Below are 16160 nucleotides of genomic sequence, written 5' to 3' on the forward strand. Positions count from 1 at the left end.
CTCCTTATTTATTGGTCCAATAAAATATAATTAGATGGAATTATGTAGTAGTTAGCCATATAGCCAAATAAAGTAAACAATAGATATCTTTTCTTAAAATAAGCTGAGAAAATAATTATTTAAAATAAATGACATGGTTAAGAGTGTTTTTCTCCATTGGAGAATTTATGTTTGGTTATAAAGCTTATGGTCAGCTAGCAACTATATGAACTACTCCATATTCAGTAAATATTTTCGTTGTCCCTACTCAGATAAGCAAAAAAAAAAAAAGAAAAACCTTGTATCAAATTATTTTTAGTGTGCAGTCATGTTTTTTTTTTTTTTTTTTTTTTTTTTTTTTTTTTTTGGTTTTTTCGAGACAGGGTTTCTCTGTGGTTTTGGAGCCTGTCCTGTCCTGGAACTAGCTCTTGTAGACCAGGCTGGTCTCGAACTCACAGAGATCCACCTGCCTCTGCCTCCCAAGTGCTGGGATTAAAGGCGTGCGCCACCACCGCCCGGCTTGCAGTCATGTTTATATGCAACTTTCTTTCCTTTCTAGGGGTGAGCATGGCATGTATGAATACACTGAGCTCAAGACAGTCGCAATGAAAATATCTCAGAAGAACTCATAGAGAATCCAGCAGAGAAAAGAGAAACCCTTCAGCAATTTGACACATCTCCTATAGTCACCAGTAGAGTGATGTTCTCCTTTAACTCTTTCTTCTATTGACTTTTTAAACATAAGTGATTCATCAGTATTAATGTCACACATAGAAAACATGTTGCTTAATCTGAAAGAATCTTTAGCCTTCTAATATGTGACCCCAATTCCTAGTCCATATGAAAAGGATTGATTTAGGTACCTGCTCCTTGTGACTCTGTCATGATCAGGTGCTTTCTACTGTTGATACTTGTCTAGAATATTTACTTTGTAAGGGGGACCAGTAGTGATTTAAATTCTGTCCCTCAGTGACCCTTTGTATGCCTAATGACTACAGAGTAAGTTGTTCTGTTTCCTATGGTTATCCCCTCGGAGTGTTGTGAAATGTTTTCTGGAATGCCTAGCTGTAATTAAAATGTGAAGTTTAATAAAGGCAATCTCACATGATTTCTGTTCAACCTGAGTTTTTAAAATAAATTTTATTGTTTGAAAATTACATATATATGTACAGTATGTTAAGATCATATTCAAACCCGCTCTCCCCTATGGCTCCTCAGATCTGCATCCATGTACATCCTCCTCCCAATTCCACGTACTTTTAAATTTATCGTCCCTCACTGAATCCAGTTAATGCTGCCCACATGCACATGAGTGTGGAGCCATTCATTGGGAACATAGTCAGTCTATCAGGAGCTAATTTACCTCTGGAGAAAACTGACTTCCCTTCCATCAGCAGGCATCTACTGCTAATAGCTCCTCTTACAAAGATGACTTTCGTGCTTCTGCATTTATGCTGTAAGGTTGACTGGCTTTCTCTTGTGCAGATCTTATGTAGTTAACCACAACCACCATGAGTTCATGAGTACAGTGAACCTGTCATGCCTGGAGGCACTATTTTTTAACAGTCTTTCCTGATCTCTGGCCCTTATAATATTTTTACCCCTCTTTCATGATGTTTCCTGGGCCTTGGGGAGAGGGTTGGTAATAGAGAAGTCCTATTTATTGCTGAGCATCCCACAGATATTTCTGCTCTACATTATAGCCTGGTGTGAATCTCTAAATTATTCATTCTATATTGTAAGACCTCCTGAATCTGCTGGAACAATATCTTAACTTGTTTATTGCTAGTCCCTATATAATGGATGGTTTCCAATATTTAAAGAACATATAAATATACCAGCTGTCAGTATATAAAGTAAAAGCCTCATTTGCAAAATTTTTAAACACTAAAGCTACAGCTTGCACCTCAACGATTTGAGCTGAAGCTGGTTTTGTCTGCACAGCATGTCCCTTATCACCTAAGCAGCCTTCCCACTATATGAGCCATTAGAAAAAATTAAGAAAGAATCCTTTATGGGCTCTTTTGCCACTATTTTAGGAAAAATGAATGAGTGCAGCTGTGTAAACTGCAGTAACTGGTCAGCTGGGAAAATATTATTAATCTGACCTTGAAACTGAGCAGACACAATTGCCCAAGAATCATTATTTTGGAAAAACAATTTAATTTGATGCTTAGTGTAAGAGACATTGGTTATAGCTGGTTTCTTGCCAAAATATTTCCAAGATTCTATCCTGTTCTTCTGTGCTAAGCATGCTACTGCTTCAAAATAAGGATTTAATACTTTAACTGGTGATACAGAAAGGTGCAGCCATAGAAGTGGCCTATTTTGCCATAAAACTGCTCTAGGAGCTTGTTTTGTAGGTAAAATACGTGCCTGCCATGTTTGGCTGTAATCAATATAATGTACCTGCTGTTCTTGTGTAGCCTTCTCTATCTGTGAGAGAATCTGTTTGGCAGCTTCTGTAAGCTGTCTGCTGGAATTTGGATTGCTATCTCCTATAAGGATTTCACTTAGAGTCTCGAGGTCTCCTGTAGGAAACCTTAGATAAAGGCCTCAGCTATTGTTTATTTCCTTTGAACATCATTTGAAGTCTTTAAATCATCCTCTCTAATTTCTATTTACTGAAGCTTAATTTTTGTGGGGTATAACAAATGACCTAAATATTGAAAAGGTAGGTGCCTCTGTACATTCTCAGGAGCAATAATTAGTCCTACATGTCTTAGGCTCTGTTGTAATAATCCATATGTTTCTAGTAAAATATCCTCATCTCTATGAGCAAGATCTTTCCACTTTCTAGTGTCTTCTTCATTTTCTTTTTTCAAAGATTTAAAGTTTTTGTCATACAAGTCTTCCACTTGTTTGGTTAGTGTTACTCTGAGATATTTTATGCTATTTGTGGCTATTATTGAGGGTGTTGTATCTCTGATTTCTTTCTCAGCCAATTTATCATCTGTGTACAGGAAGGCTACAGAGTTTTTTGAGTTAATCTTGTATCCTGCTACATTACTGAAAGTATTTATGAGTTGTAGAAGTTCCTTGGTAGAATTTTTGGGATCGCTTATGTAAACTCTCATATCATCAGCAAATAGTGAGAGTTTGACTTCTTTTCTGAATTGTATCCCCTTGATCTCCTTTTGGTGTCTTAATGCTCTACTTAGGACATCAAGAACTATATTGAATATATACAGAGTGGATAACCTTGTCTTATGCCTGATTTTAGTGGGAATGGTAGGAGTTCCTCTCCATTTAGCTTGATGTTGGCTTTTGGCTTGTTGTATATTGCCTTTATTATTTTTAGATATGTTCTTTTTATCCCTGCTCTCTCCAAGACTTATATCGTGAGGGGATGCTGTATTTTGTCGAAAGCTTTTTGGAAATCTAATAAGATGATCATGTGGTTTTTATTTTTCAGTTTGTTTTTATGGTGGATTACATTGAAAGATTTTCGTATGTTGAATCATCCCTGCATCTCCAGGATGAATCAGACTTAGTCATCGTGGATGATGGTTCTGATCTTTTCTTGGATTTGATTTGCCAGTATTTTAGTTAGCACTTTTGAATCAATGTTCATGAGTGAGAATGGTGTGTAATTCTCTTTCTTAGTAATGTCTTTGGTTTAGTAATGGCTTGGGTATTAAGGTAATTATATCCTCATAAAGAGTTTGGCAATCTTCCTTCAGTTTCTATTGTGTGGAATAATTTGAGGAGTATTGGTATTAGTTCTTCTTTGAAAATACTGTGGAATTTTGAGCTGACACCTTCTGGTCCTGGGCATTTTTTTTTTAATTAGGAGACTCTTGATTACTGTTTCTCTTTCTTCATCAGTTATAGTTCTGTTTAATTTTCTTATCTGGCCTTGATTTAATTCTGGTAATTGATATTTATGCAGAAAGTTGTCCATTTCTTTTAAGTTTTCCAATTTTGTGAAGTACAGGTTTTCAAAATATGACCTGATGATTCTCTTTATTTCCTCCATGCCTGTTGTTATGTCCCTCTTTTATTTCTAATTTTGTTAATTTGTATATTCTCTCTGCCTATTGGTTAGTTTGAATAATGGTTTATCTATTTTGTTGATTTCAGCTCTCAATTTGATTATTTCCTGCTTTCTAGTTCTCTTGGGTGAATTTGCTTCTTTTTGTTCTAAAGTTTTCAAATGTTATGTTAATTCACCAGTGTGGGATTTTTCCAGCTTCTTTATGTAGGTATTTAGTGCTATAAACTTTCCTCTTAACACTATTTTGATTCTGTCCCATAACTTTGGATATATTGTGTGGTCATTTTCAGTTAATTTTAGGAAGTCTTTAATTTCTCCCTTTATTTCTTCTTTGACCCGTTGATGATACATGTGAGCATTGTTTAATTTCCATGTGTTTGTGGATTTTTTGAAAATAGTATTGTTGTTGAATTCTAGTTTAAAACCATGGTGATATGATGAGATATGTGGGGTTATTCCAATTTTTTTGTATTTGTTGAGGTTTGTTTTGTTACTAAGTATGTGGTCAATTTTTGAGAAGGTCCCATGAGGTGCTGAGAAGAAGGTATATTCTTTTCTGTTTGGATGGAATAGTCTATAGATGTCTTTTAAGTCCATTTGAGTCATAACATCTGTTAGTTCTCTTATTTCTCTGTTCATTTTTTTGTCTGACTTATCTGAATGTGGAGTGTTGAAGTCTCTCAATATTAGTGTGTGGGGTTTAAAATATGATTTAACCTTTAGAGGTGCCAGTGAATCCAAGGCTCTGGTGGTTGTTTCTCATGGTATATTCAGTGTCATGGTTCTATTTATCCCATTGGTCATTCTGTGTTCCTGGAGGTCGCTCAGAACTCCTGGGCTTTGCTCTACACCCTTGGAGTTTTCTGTCTCGAGCCTGCTGTAGCCTAGGTTGTTTGCTCAGAATTGTTTCTGTAAATGTCCCTGGTCTGGATCCATTTCTGTAGAGGTCCATTACTTGGGGGTTGGTCCTATAATGGACAATGGCTCTGATCTATTCCCTTGGAGTTCCCAGACTTGGGTGCACCTAGACTGGGAGAAGACCTGGCTCAGGCTTACTCCCTTGGAGGTCCAAGACTCAATTTCAGACCCACAGAGGTTTCTGGTTCCTGCCTATTCCTTTTGATATTCCAGACCAACTCCCAGACCCAGAGAGGTACTGAACCAGGCCTACTCTTTCTGAAGTCCCAGACTCATGACTGTATCTACAGAGATCTCTGATTCCTGCCTACTCCTTTGGAGGTCCCAGATTCACACCCAGACCTGCAGAGGTCTCTTGCTCTGGCTTATTTGCTTAGCAGTTGCTCCCCTGTACCTGTTCCTGTGGAAGTTTGCTATCTCAGACCTGCTCTGGCCCAGTTTGCTGGCTCAATCCTGGTTCACAAATGGTCCTGGACTGGATCTCCTCCTATTCACATGGAGCTTGCTTTTTCAGGCCTACACCAGTCTAGGTAACTGGTTCAGTCTTGTTCTCTTGGAACTGGCTGCCTCATGCCTGCTCTGACCTAAGTCATTTCCCAGTCCTGCTTCCACATATGACCCTGGTCTGTATTTGCTTTTACTCTCATGGAGTTCACTGTCTGAGGTCTGCTCTCATATTATTTCTCTTAAAACAAACCAAACCAACCCCCCCCCCCAAAATCAATGAATGAATCAATCACACAAACAAAAAACAAAAGATAATAACAAAGCTAAAAAAGAAACATGGAGTCCATTTTGTGTTGACCAACTTACTCCTGGGCATGGGGGCTGCCTTGGTAGATAGTTTATATACCTAGGGAAGCTCCATTGGAGAAAATGGATTTTCCCAGCAGCTATCTGTTTTAAATAGCTTCTTGGTGGGGTTAAGACTTTGTGTCTACCTCCAATTCTCAGTGCTTGGATTTTATTTAGCAGGCTTTATATAGGTCTTATGTTTGCTATAATATTCTCCCTGAATCTCTGTGTGTATTAGTCCTGTTACAACTGGAAGACACTGTCTCCTTGCAGTCATCCATCACTTCTGGCTCTTTTCTCTTCCTCTTTCATGCAGAACTCTGAGCCCTGAGGAGAAGGCCTTGATGAAGACATGCCGTTTAGGGTGGAGTGCTCCAAAGTCTCTCACTCTCTGTCCTTGTTTAATTGTGGGTCTGTGTGTTAATTACCACCTATTGTAAGAAAAAGTTTCTCTGATGAGTCTAGAGTGATGCACTGTCCTATGGGAATAACAATATATCAATAAGAGTCATTTTATTGCTGTGTGTGGGTCTCCCTCCTCCTCAGGGATCACTGGTCATTTGTCTGTGAGGGAGAAGGGAGCAGAATCAGGGAACAGGGTTCAGATGATTGTGAGCATGAGTAGAAATTGCCTTCAGGGACACTGCTTCAGTGTTATAGCTGAACTTTATTCCAGAGTGAGGAGAAATACGTAGGATGGGAAAAGCAGCAGGGGCATCACCTAATTTGCATTTGGCAACATGGTCCAATCATACAGCTGGGAGCACAAAACCTGATTATCACAAGGGAGAGCATCTGCGGGGATTTGTGTCAAAGGTCATGCTTGAGATAGGTCAGGCATCCAGGCTTAAGGACAGCTTCCAGATAAGGTCAGGTCTCCAGGCCTAATGACACTATCCAGGTAGGGACTCCTGGAAAGGGAGTCCTCCATTTTCCACCAATCTCAGGGAGCTGTCCAGACATGGTGGATTAAAGGTGTGTGAAACCAATGCCTGACTGACCTCTAGAGGATTATCTTTGCCTCTGGTCTTTAGGCAAAATTTATTTATGGAAATACAAATAATATACCACTACAGTTTACCTCTTTGCACACCATTTATAGTGCATTAAGTGATAGTTCCTGGTAGCTATTATGCATGAAGAACTTCCAGATCTGAGTTTAAAGAGAATCTGAAAAAACCTTTATTATGACAGCACATATTAAAATATTAAATATAGGGGGCTGGGGAGATGGAAAGCAAAGTGTTTTCCACACAAGCATGAGGACCTGAGTTTGCATTGTCAGAAACCATGTTAAACTAACCCTGTAGCATGTGTCTGTGAGCCCAGTGTTCCTATAGCAAGAAGAATTTTGGAGACAGGAGGATCCCCAAAGTACATGGGCCAGGGTAGCCTGGCTATGCCGCTGAGATTGACAAGAGAGGGACTGATGAGAGACATTGTTTCAAAAAAGGCGTAAGGCAAGAAGAAACACTGGTGTGCACGTGTGTGCAAGCGCATACATACACACACACAGTGAGAGAGGGAAAGAGAGAGGGTGAGGGAGAGAAAGAGAAAGAAAGTGAGTAGAGAGAGAATATAATACTTAAATTCTAATTAGTACATATGAAAGCATGCAGTCTACTGGAAAGATGCTATACAGTGCAGGTTCTAATATTTACAATAATAGAAATTCTGTCAGAAAAAAGTCTTATTTTTTGCATATTTGTCAAGGCTGTTTTGTTTATATTTTTTATTTATTTGTTGTTTAATGTAATTTTTATCCTGGTTCACAGGCTTTGTTGTCAGCCTAGGATGGGGACTTTAGCTTGGGTCTCAAATATTTTACCACCAGGTGGCGTTCAAACTTCACTTAAAGTCTTCTTTAAAATTATAAATAATGCCATTCAAAATTTCTATTTCCTCCCCTCCTCCCACCTCTCTCTCTCCCCCACTCACCCTGCCCCCTCCCCCTCCAGTCCAAAGAGAGGGCAGGGTACCCTGTTGGAAGGCCAAGGCCCTCCTTCCTCCATCCAGGCTTAGGAAGGTATGCATCCAAATAGACGAGGATCCCCAAAAGCAAATGCATGCAGTAGAGAAAAATCCCAGTGGCATTATCATTGGCTTCTCAGTTTGCCCCAATCGTCAGCCACATTCAGAGGGTCCAATTTGATCCCATGCTCATTTAGTTCCAGCACACTGTCTCAGTGGGTGGACCAACTGCTCCTGGTCATGATTTCCTTGTTCAAATTCTCCCTCCTTCTGCTCTTCAACTTTATTGTAAACAAGAGATCTCTCTTGTTCAAATCTAATATTTATAGTATTTGCTTTCTATTTCTCCTGAAGTTTATCTTTTATCTTCTAAAGATGTCATATTCAGAGCAGTATGTTGGGATTTTTTTTTTTTAATAATAGGTCTTAGGTCCTTTAGTTGTTCTGGAGAGGAATTTACCCCATGGAGAAAGTCTGTGCACATTTTTAAAACACATTATGATTCATTCAGAGGTTTATTTCTGCCTCAACCTGTTTTTATTTCTTATCTGTATTCACTTTCTGACCAGGAATGCTTTTAAAATGGTAAAAAGTTTGTTCACAATGGCTTGGATGCTGACTCTGACTCTTTTGGCTTTTTAATATAGCAGAGGTACCTTTACTGCCAGCTCTGTTTACTGCCTTTGGACCAGGGACATACTTGAAGTAACTAGTAGCACACTAAACTCAAATCCCATTTAAGGGCAGGACCTCACAAAAGAGCCAGAGTTAGTGCTGCCAGCATGATCCAGGAAGCTGTTTCTCAAAGAAGTTGCACAGTTTTGCAGCTAATGTTGAGTCAGAAAGACTTATCTTAATGGAGTCATGCATCTGCTCACCACCAGCAAACAGAGCCTATCTGAAAAAATGTCACTACCAAAAAGCTAGATGTGGTTTCTGTTTATGTGGTTCTAGAAGCCCCCACTTTTTTTTCTTAAGCTTTTCTAGGTCTTACATGGATCCATTCTCTATGTTGGGTGCCATTTTGTAAATGGATATTTCTCTCTTTTTCCTGGCTACCTGGACACAACTAATCACACAAAAACTATATTAATTACAACATTGTTTGGTCTATTAGCTTAGAATTCTTATTAACTAACTCTTACATCTTAAATTAACCCATTTCTTTTAATCTGTGTATCACCACAAGGCTATGGCTTACCGGAAAGTTTCTAGTGGCACCGTCTTTCTCCTCCTGCGACTACATGACATCCTTTTGACTCTGCCTACGCTCTGTCTATATCTAGGTTTGAATTTTCCATCTGGCTTTACTCTGCTTAACCATTGGCTCAAACAGCTTAATTCATCTGCCATTAAAAGCAACACATACAGAAGGACATCACACATAAACTTACGTATGAGATGGTGTGTTTGGCATGGCCTATGTCTGAATCTCTAGATCTTCTAAGGTAAAGGAGACAATAGCACAATTATCAGGAATACACAAACATCAGTGTGCTTAAACATAGTTATTAAAGAGAGTAAACCGTGATTTAAAGTCTCAACAGTCTTATGTGGCATAGCTAAGTGAACAACAACTCTTTCAGGCCTTTGGAGTTAGGCATCCTGCTGTATAGCAGTGAGTGTTGTCCAAGACAGTGCGAGCACCTGGAGAATTGGAGCCACTTCTGTGCAGGAGTATTTAGGAAGATGAAAGGAGGAAAGAAATTGGGAGAAGATTGGGAAGTGGGATTAAATACCAATGAAATAGGAATTCCCAGGAATGCAAAGAGGTGCTTTAAGGGCTTGAGGACTTAGTGATATCAGGAATCTTAGGCAATAATGTGGGTGCTAGCATCTTGGCTCATGTGATCATCTCCATCTTGGTGCTATGTGATGGCTGCAAACCCAGTGATGTCAATAACTAAGAAAGTTACAAAGTCACATAGTGATTTTCAGCCTGTAGTGAGAGCAGCACCAAGGGAAAATAGGCCTGGCCACATCAGGTCATGGATCCCTGTAGGATCCCCATACCTTACTGTTTAAATGTATGTAGTTAGTGGGTTAGTACTTCCAAATCTTAAGTCTCAGTTTACCAATCACTGTCAAGGAATACATTTCTTAGAAGATCAAAGCACACTTTCAGTCCCAAGTACTAGGATACTGTAAACTGAGGAAAGGTTAAGAAAGAAATTGAGTTGCTTTTCCCCAGGCCTTGACTAATTTACCTGCAGAATCTTTTCTTTGTTTGCAAGTACTCAGGGGAATCAATAGATCAATAGTCACCAAAGGAGAGGAATATCCATCAGTTAACTCTGTAAGATCTTGAAGGATATAAATGAATTGTAAATTTATGGGTTTAGAAATATTTCCTAGAATCAAGACTGAATCCTGAAGTAGTAATTAAAACTGTAAGGATTTAGCCAAAAATACAAAGAAAGAAAAGTAGGAGGAAATGAGGCACTTGGCTGAGCACGATGGATCACTCCTGTAATCCCAGAAAGAAGAGAGGAATGGAGAGAGGGAACATATACGGTGGGAGGGAATGAGAAGACAAATGGGCAGCCTTCATATAGGAAGACACCATAGTCTACCTCACACACTCAAGACAGAGACTTCTGTTCTTGGAAGCGACCTGAAGAAAGGAGGCTGAGGTGAACCAGGCCTACTATGAAGCATATTTAACACATGCTGAGTAGCTTACTCTTTATCTTTCAAAGGGTAGTGGGAGCCATTCAACAGTCGATGGACCTGGACTTCACAGAGTTTATTTTAATTTGTGAAGAAAGGGGGAGTGAGGGAAGACTGGTAGTTTCCATCTGACCCTGTGCTCAATTTTCAATTTTCTATAATGCCTCTGTATTATCTATTGCTGTGGGAGCTCCTTCTGCTCCTTCAGCCAATAGCCATTGAGATACCATATTCCCAAATACTGTTTATAAATGTTCTTTTACATTTAAAGGGAGATATGATATAGATATGGATAATTTGCATTGGTATGGATTTTGCTTTAGTGATATAAATTTAAGGTTAATTTTGTTATATGTATTTCTGATCTTGATTACAGTATTGTGATTGTGTAGTTCATTTAAAAAATGTAATGTATAATTATGAAATATAGGTTGTTAATGGAGAATCATTGATAGTATTCAAGCTTGTAGTCATGTTATTTAGATTTTCTAGATATATAGAGATATACTTCAGGTAGATAGACATTTTTCATATCTTTCAAAGACTACAGGATATGGCATTTAATGTTTTAATAACTTAGGGCTTTTCATGTCTATGAGACATGTCTGCTCCTGGTAGCACCAATCTACTTCAAGAGGAAGATGGGCATCAAAGTGGCTCCTTATGGAGTTGTTTAGCCATTTGGGCAAGAAACTGCTCTTGCCTGGACTGTTTAACTGGTCACAAAAAAACACACAGAGAGAAGACTGCTAAACTTGCTTAAAGGTGAGAAGATCCTTCAGGGTTCCTGTTTCATAAAAGAGTCTGCTTGACATTCTACAGGATACAAAAAAAAGTGAACTGTCTTTAAATTTCCCTGCTTCATAAAAAAAGTCTGCTGGATATTATGGGCCTCTAGGCCAAAATGGACGCCCCAATGTTACAAAAAAAAAAAGACTTTGGGTGACTGTACAGGCAGCAAGATGTCTCTGTCATTTCTAGAGTTTTGGAAGTTGCTTACAATGTACTTCCTGTTTACTTAGGTAATATTATATCCTGCTGGAGTCTTTGATGGAGTTAAAGAATGTATAGTTAAAGTTTTCCTTTGTTATGATAAAAGATAACATGGATATAAATATTGCAACTGTAACTCATGCTTGATAACTGTTTTGTTATATGTAATTTAACATGTTAAAGTAAAAGCCTTTCTTTTTTGTTTAAACAGGGAAATGGAAAATGGTGTAGGAGCTTCTACTGTTTGTGTGTTGCTTTCATTGGTTGAATAAAGAGACTGTCTTGGCCTTTTGATAGGGCAGCCCCTAGATGGGCGGAGTAGACAAAAGAGAATGCTGAAAAGAAGACAAGTGTGGCAGATGCCATGAATCTTTGGCCTGAGACGGATGTAGGTTAAAATCTTGCCTGTAAGCCACAGTCAGGTGGTGATACACAGATTTAATAAAAATGGGTTAATCAAAATGTGAGAGTTAGCCAATAAGAAGCTAGAGCTAATGGGCCAGAGAGTAATTTAATTAATATAATTTCTGTGTCATTATTTTGGGTGTTATGCTAGCCGGGCAGCCGGGAGCAGAGTGGAAAGGACAAAAAGCAGGCCCCCATCCTCCTTACTATAATCAATTATTATATATATGTATAAATATTATATATAAAGTGTTCATTAAGTATCTGGGGGAACTATCTCCTTAAAAATAATGTTTTTTTCTAACAGCTTGATCTAAATAAGCAAAGGCAGCACTATCTTTTTTTTTTTTTTTTTTTGGTTTTTCGAGACAGGGTTTCTCTGTAGCTTTGGAGCCTGTCCTGGAACTCCCTTTGTAGACCAGGCTGGCCTCGAACTTACAGAGATCCGCCTGCCTCTGCCTCCCCAGTGCTGGGATTAAAGGCATGCACCACCACCACCCGGCAACACTATCTTTGAAAATATCCATTTCCTTAGTTTTCTCTTAAGGTTAAATATTTACCTTAGGAAAGAAACTTCATATCAATAATAATCTATCATCAGGTATTAAGATGGAGTAGAGAAAGGTATGTTAAAGTAACAAACACATTTATTTTAACTAAGGACTTTAGTAACAAACTAACTTGAGCCCAATCATTACACGTTGACAAAGCAATGTGAGTATAGCATTGCTCCAGGCTATAGCAGGGTTTCCCACTATGCAATTATCCCTGCTATCAGATATTGCAAAGGTCGTGCAAACAGGTCCCCACCCCTTCCTTTCACAAAGTGCTGTGTCATCGTGATACCTGATCACAGAAGGACTCACCAGGAGCTTCACTGCTCACAATGCCAGCAAGTGAAAATCACCAGCTACCTAATTCTTGACCTTGAAGCAAAGATTGTTCAAGGAAAGCTGAAAGCCACTTAGTATTAAATTGTTTTTAATGAGGCAAATGAAAATTCTGATTATAGCAAACGCATACTTAAAAAAACATTTTGAGTATATGAAATCTACAGGAATGCATCCATTTGAGATCTTAAATCCCAGGCCCATCAGCTCAAACTGTTTGCAAGGGGAAGCATACAATAATAAACAACAATTTCACTCTTCTATTATTGAGCCCTGGATTTTCTGCCTTTGTAAAGTGCATTCCAGAATCCTAGCTGCTGTTTTGAATGGGATACTACCTACTTGAGTCAGAATTTTGAGCTACTAACAGGTTGGGAACACATTGCTTGCAGTGATGTATCATCATATACAAACAGTAAACATAAAATATAATTAAACAGAAAAGACAAAAAAAGCATCTTTCAATAGATTCAGAAAAAGTACTTGATAGAATATGTTATCCTTTAATGATAAAACACCTCAACAAAGTAAGTGTAGAAAACTGTTTCCCAACACATCATACTGTATGGAGAAATGTGAATTCTCTCCTTTAGAAGACACAAGGGAGGAAGTTCACTTCCACCTCTCTCAATCTGTGTCATATTGGAAGTCTTATCCAAAGCATGGACAAGTGAAATAAATTATTGGTTTTGAATAAAATAAGTGGAAGTCAAATTATTTTCATTTGTGAGTAACATAATTTTGTAAAATTAAAAAATAAAGATGCCACACTGACACACACATGCACATGCACCAAAGCAAAAGAAATTCAGTCAAACTACAGGATAAAAAAATATAAACATCCGTAGCAACTTTATATTATAATGGTCATTCTGAGAAAGAAATCAAATTTTTAAGAGTTAGCTATTAAACATTTTAGAAGTCATCTGTATTCTAGTCACTTAATTCAGCCATTGACCTCTATAGATGGTCCTGTGCTTTAATATCCCTCTATGTTTAGTAGCATCAGTAAGTAGGTAATGTTTAACAGTGTGTGAACATTTATCAGATGCACTTTTTTGCTCCTTGGTCAGTACATAAACTCAACAATCTTTACCATAAGGTAATACCATAAGGTAATAAAGGTAATAATCTATTTTGATATAACCTTTCTGGCATTATTGTTTTATTAGTTTGTAATCCCTGGGAAATATTAACCAAAGTTGTCCATTTATTGATTTTCTAATCAATAAGTAGTATCTAATCAAAGATGATTAACTATTCCTTTCAAAGGTCTTTGAGAAAAGAAGCAACCTGGGTTGGTTTACAATAGGTTCAGACATGAGATTACAGAGGAACCTGGGAAACAAATCTGTGAATGTTGAAGGCCACAACATTACTATGATCTGGGTGAAGAAAAGAACTGAAGGAAGCTGGGACTGATCTTCCAAGAACACAACACTGACTCTTTCCATCAAATGTTTCATTGTGAGATTTATAGACTCTAACAGATCTTTGTGGTTCTATTGCCATAACTGAAAGACTTGTAATAGTTCAGAACACCATGCTGATCATGCAGCTGTGACAACCCTTCCCAGAAGTTTGTATCATTCAATGTGTCAAATGATTTCTTTTAAATACTACTCTGAGATGTTAATCAATCTGACAATGAGTTTTCAGACATTATGACTTCTAGCAAATTTATTTCCAACGAATACTTATAGATATAATACATAAAGTGTATATTGTCATGCCATCTTGAACATAATATATACTTATATATTATATATGTAATATTTAATATATATGACCTTAGGAATTTTTCCTAACACGAGCTCTCTGCTGACAAAAAATCCCAATCAAGCCAAATCAGAAACCAAATTAAGAAATATCCAGGTTTAATGGAATTTCTGCACTCTCGGGTGGCCCCAAGGGGGAAACAGGAGGCCTCTAATGTGACCACCAGGAGGAAGGAAAAGAGACCATGCGTTTTTCCTTTGGGAGTGGTCCTGATGCCCCTCAATGAGTAGTCCATACCTGGCATGCTGGAATTTGGAGTCCAAACCAATACAACTCTCAGGCCTGTGGGCTAGGATAGATGTGAGGGGCTGGGATGTACGCTCCTAACTTAACATTCCAGACTCTTTGGATATAGGGATGACAAGAAATTGAATAGCCTCTCTAGGAAAAAGGGGCATTGACTCAAGTCTGGCTACTTCCTGCAGGTATAGGGCAATGTGGGGAAGGGGAGAGCTAGGTGTTGGTGGGTCCATGCTCAGCGAGAGGGGTGGCTGGAAAGGCATCTCATGTACTTCATCCTGGAGATGTCAGGCATCTGTTCCTTGGGGGAGGTGAGAAGGCAGGTGTCTAGGAAGAAAATATTGTTATTACCAAAGATGAGTGTGCCAGGATGAGGAGCAGGTAGGCCCTTCATTGTGGCATCCTGGAAAATTAGAGGGTGGAAGGTCCTGTCTGCTGGACAGACCAAGTGTCCTGAGTAGGTGCTCATTTGAGCATGGAGAGATGGTACTAGCATGGGTGTCCTAAGAACTTAGCAGCTGAGGGGGTGGTGAGGATTACCGTGTGTGGTCCTGTTCATCAAGATTTGAAAGACCTAGGAGTTTACTGTTTGAGGAGTACTCTGTCCCCTGGGGAGAGCGGGACAGGTTTAGGGGCATTAGGGTCCACTGATGTGGTCACAGGGAGACAACTGTCAGTGTGTGAATGGAAAAGGGACCTTAAAAGGGAGAGGTAGGGTAGGTACCCTGCCAGTGGAGGAGTTTGGACTAGGAGGTAATGGCTAAGGAGAAAGGGCCTGCCATAAAGCAGGTCAAAAGGGCTCAGGCCCATAGGGGAATGTGCGGTGACCCTGAGGTGAGTAAGGGCAATGGGAAGAAGGGAGGGCAAAGATAACCTTAGTTCAATTGAGAGCTTGGTTAGTTGTTTTTTAATGAGTCTATTGGCCCTCTTCACCTTTCTCAAGGATTGTGGATGGTAGGGGGTATGGAATTTCCAGGGGATATTGAGAGCTTCTGACATGAGCTTCATGACCCTGAGCTACAACATCTGCTATTTCCCTGGAGACCGTAAATGTTTCTATCATCCTGGTTCATGTCCATGAAGCTGATGTAGAGACTGCTGTATGTGGAGAGCTCCTTGTGGTTTGGCCTGGACACACATCTGGCAGGAGGAGTGAACCTGTGTGATAGAATCTCAGAAATGGGTGGGGTCATAAGGGGCTCCAAGCAGTGGAACAAAGCTTTGGTGAAGCAGCTAAAGTTTCTTGACCTAGTAAAGGTGCGGGCAAGCTGGTATCACTAAGAAAGAATGAGAGAAAAATTGTCCTGCAAGAATGCAGGGCAGTGGCAAAGTTTTAAGTGGGGAGGAACAGGTTCTGTCTACCCCCATAACTGAAATTGGTGAGGGGAACATGAGGACTGAATGAGAATAAAAGTAATGAACTTACCCACTACTTGCAGCTTTACTCTAGGCTTGGATAGGGTAACAGAATATACCAAGTCTAGGCAGCGTCAATCCTCTGCAAGGCTGAGAAGTTTGAGGGC

At 39.0% G+C, this 16160-nt stretch overlaps 1 protein-coding gene across 1 annotated transcript in view; it reads left to right on the forward strand.

Moving 5' to 3' along the window:
- Positions 1-1136, forward strand: part of LOC130880291 (aldehyde dehydrogenase, cytosolic 1) — a 36594-nt gene extending 35458 nt beyond the window's left edge. Inside the window, exon 13 of the mRNA XM_057779262.1 lies at positions 539-1136. Within this exon, the coding sequence (XP_057635245.1) occupies positions 539-611 (73 nt within the window). The 3' untranslated portion in view covers positions 612-1136. The remainder of the gene's footprint in view (positions 1-538) is intronic.
- Positions 1137-16160: the final 15024 nt, after the last annotated feature.

The sequence above is a fragment of the Chionomys nivalis genome, chromosome 8, assembly GCF_950005125.1.
Source record: "Chionomys nivalis chromosome 8, mChiNiv1.1, whole genome shotgun sequence".
NCBI lineage: Eukaryota > Metazoa > Chordata > Mammalia > Rodentia > Cricetidae > Chionomys > Chionomys nivalis.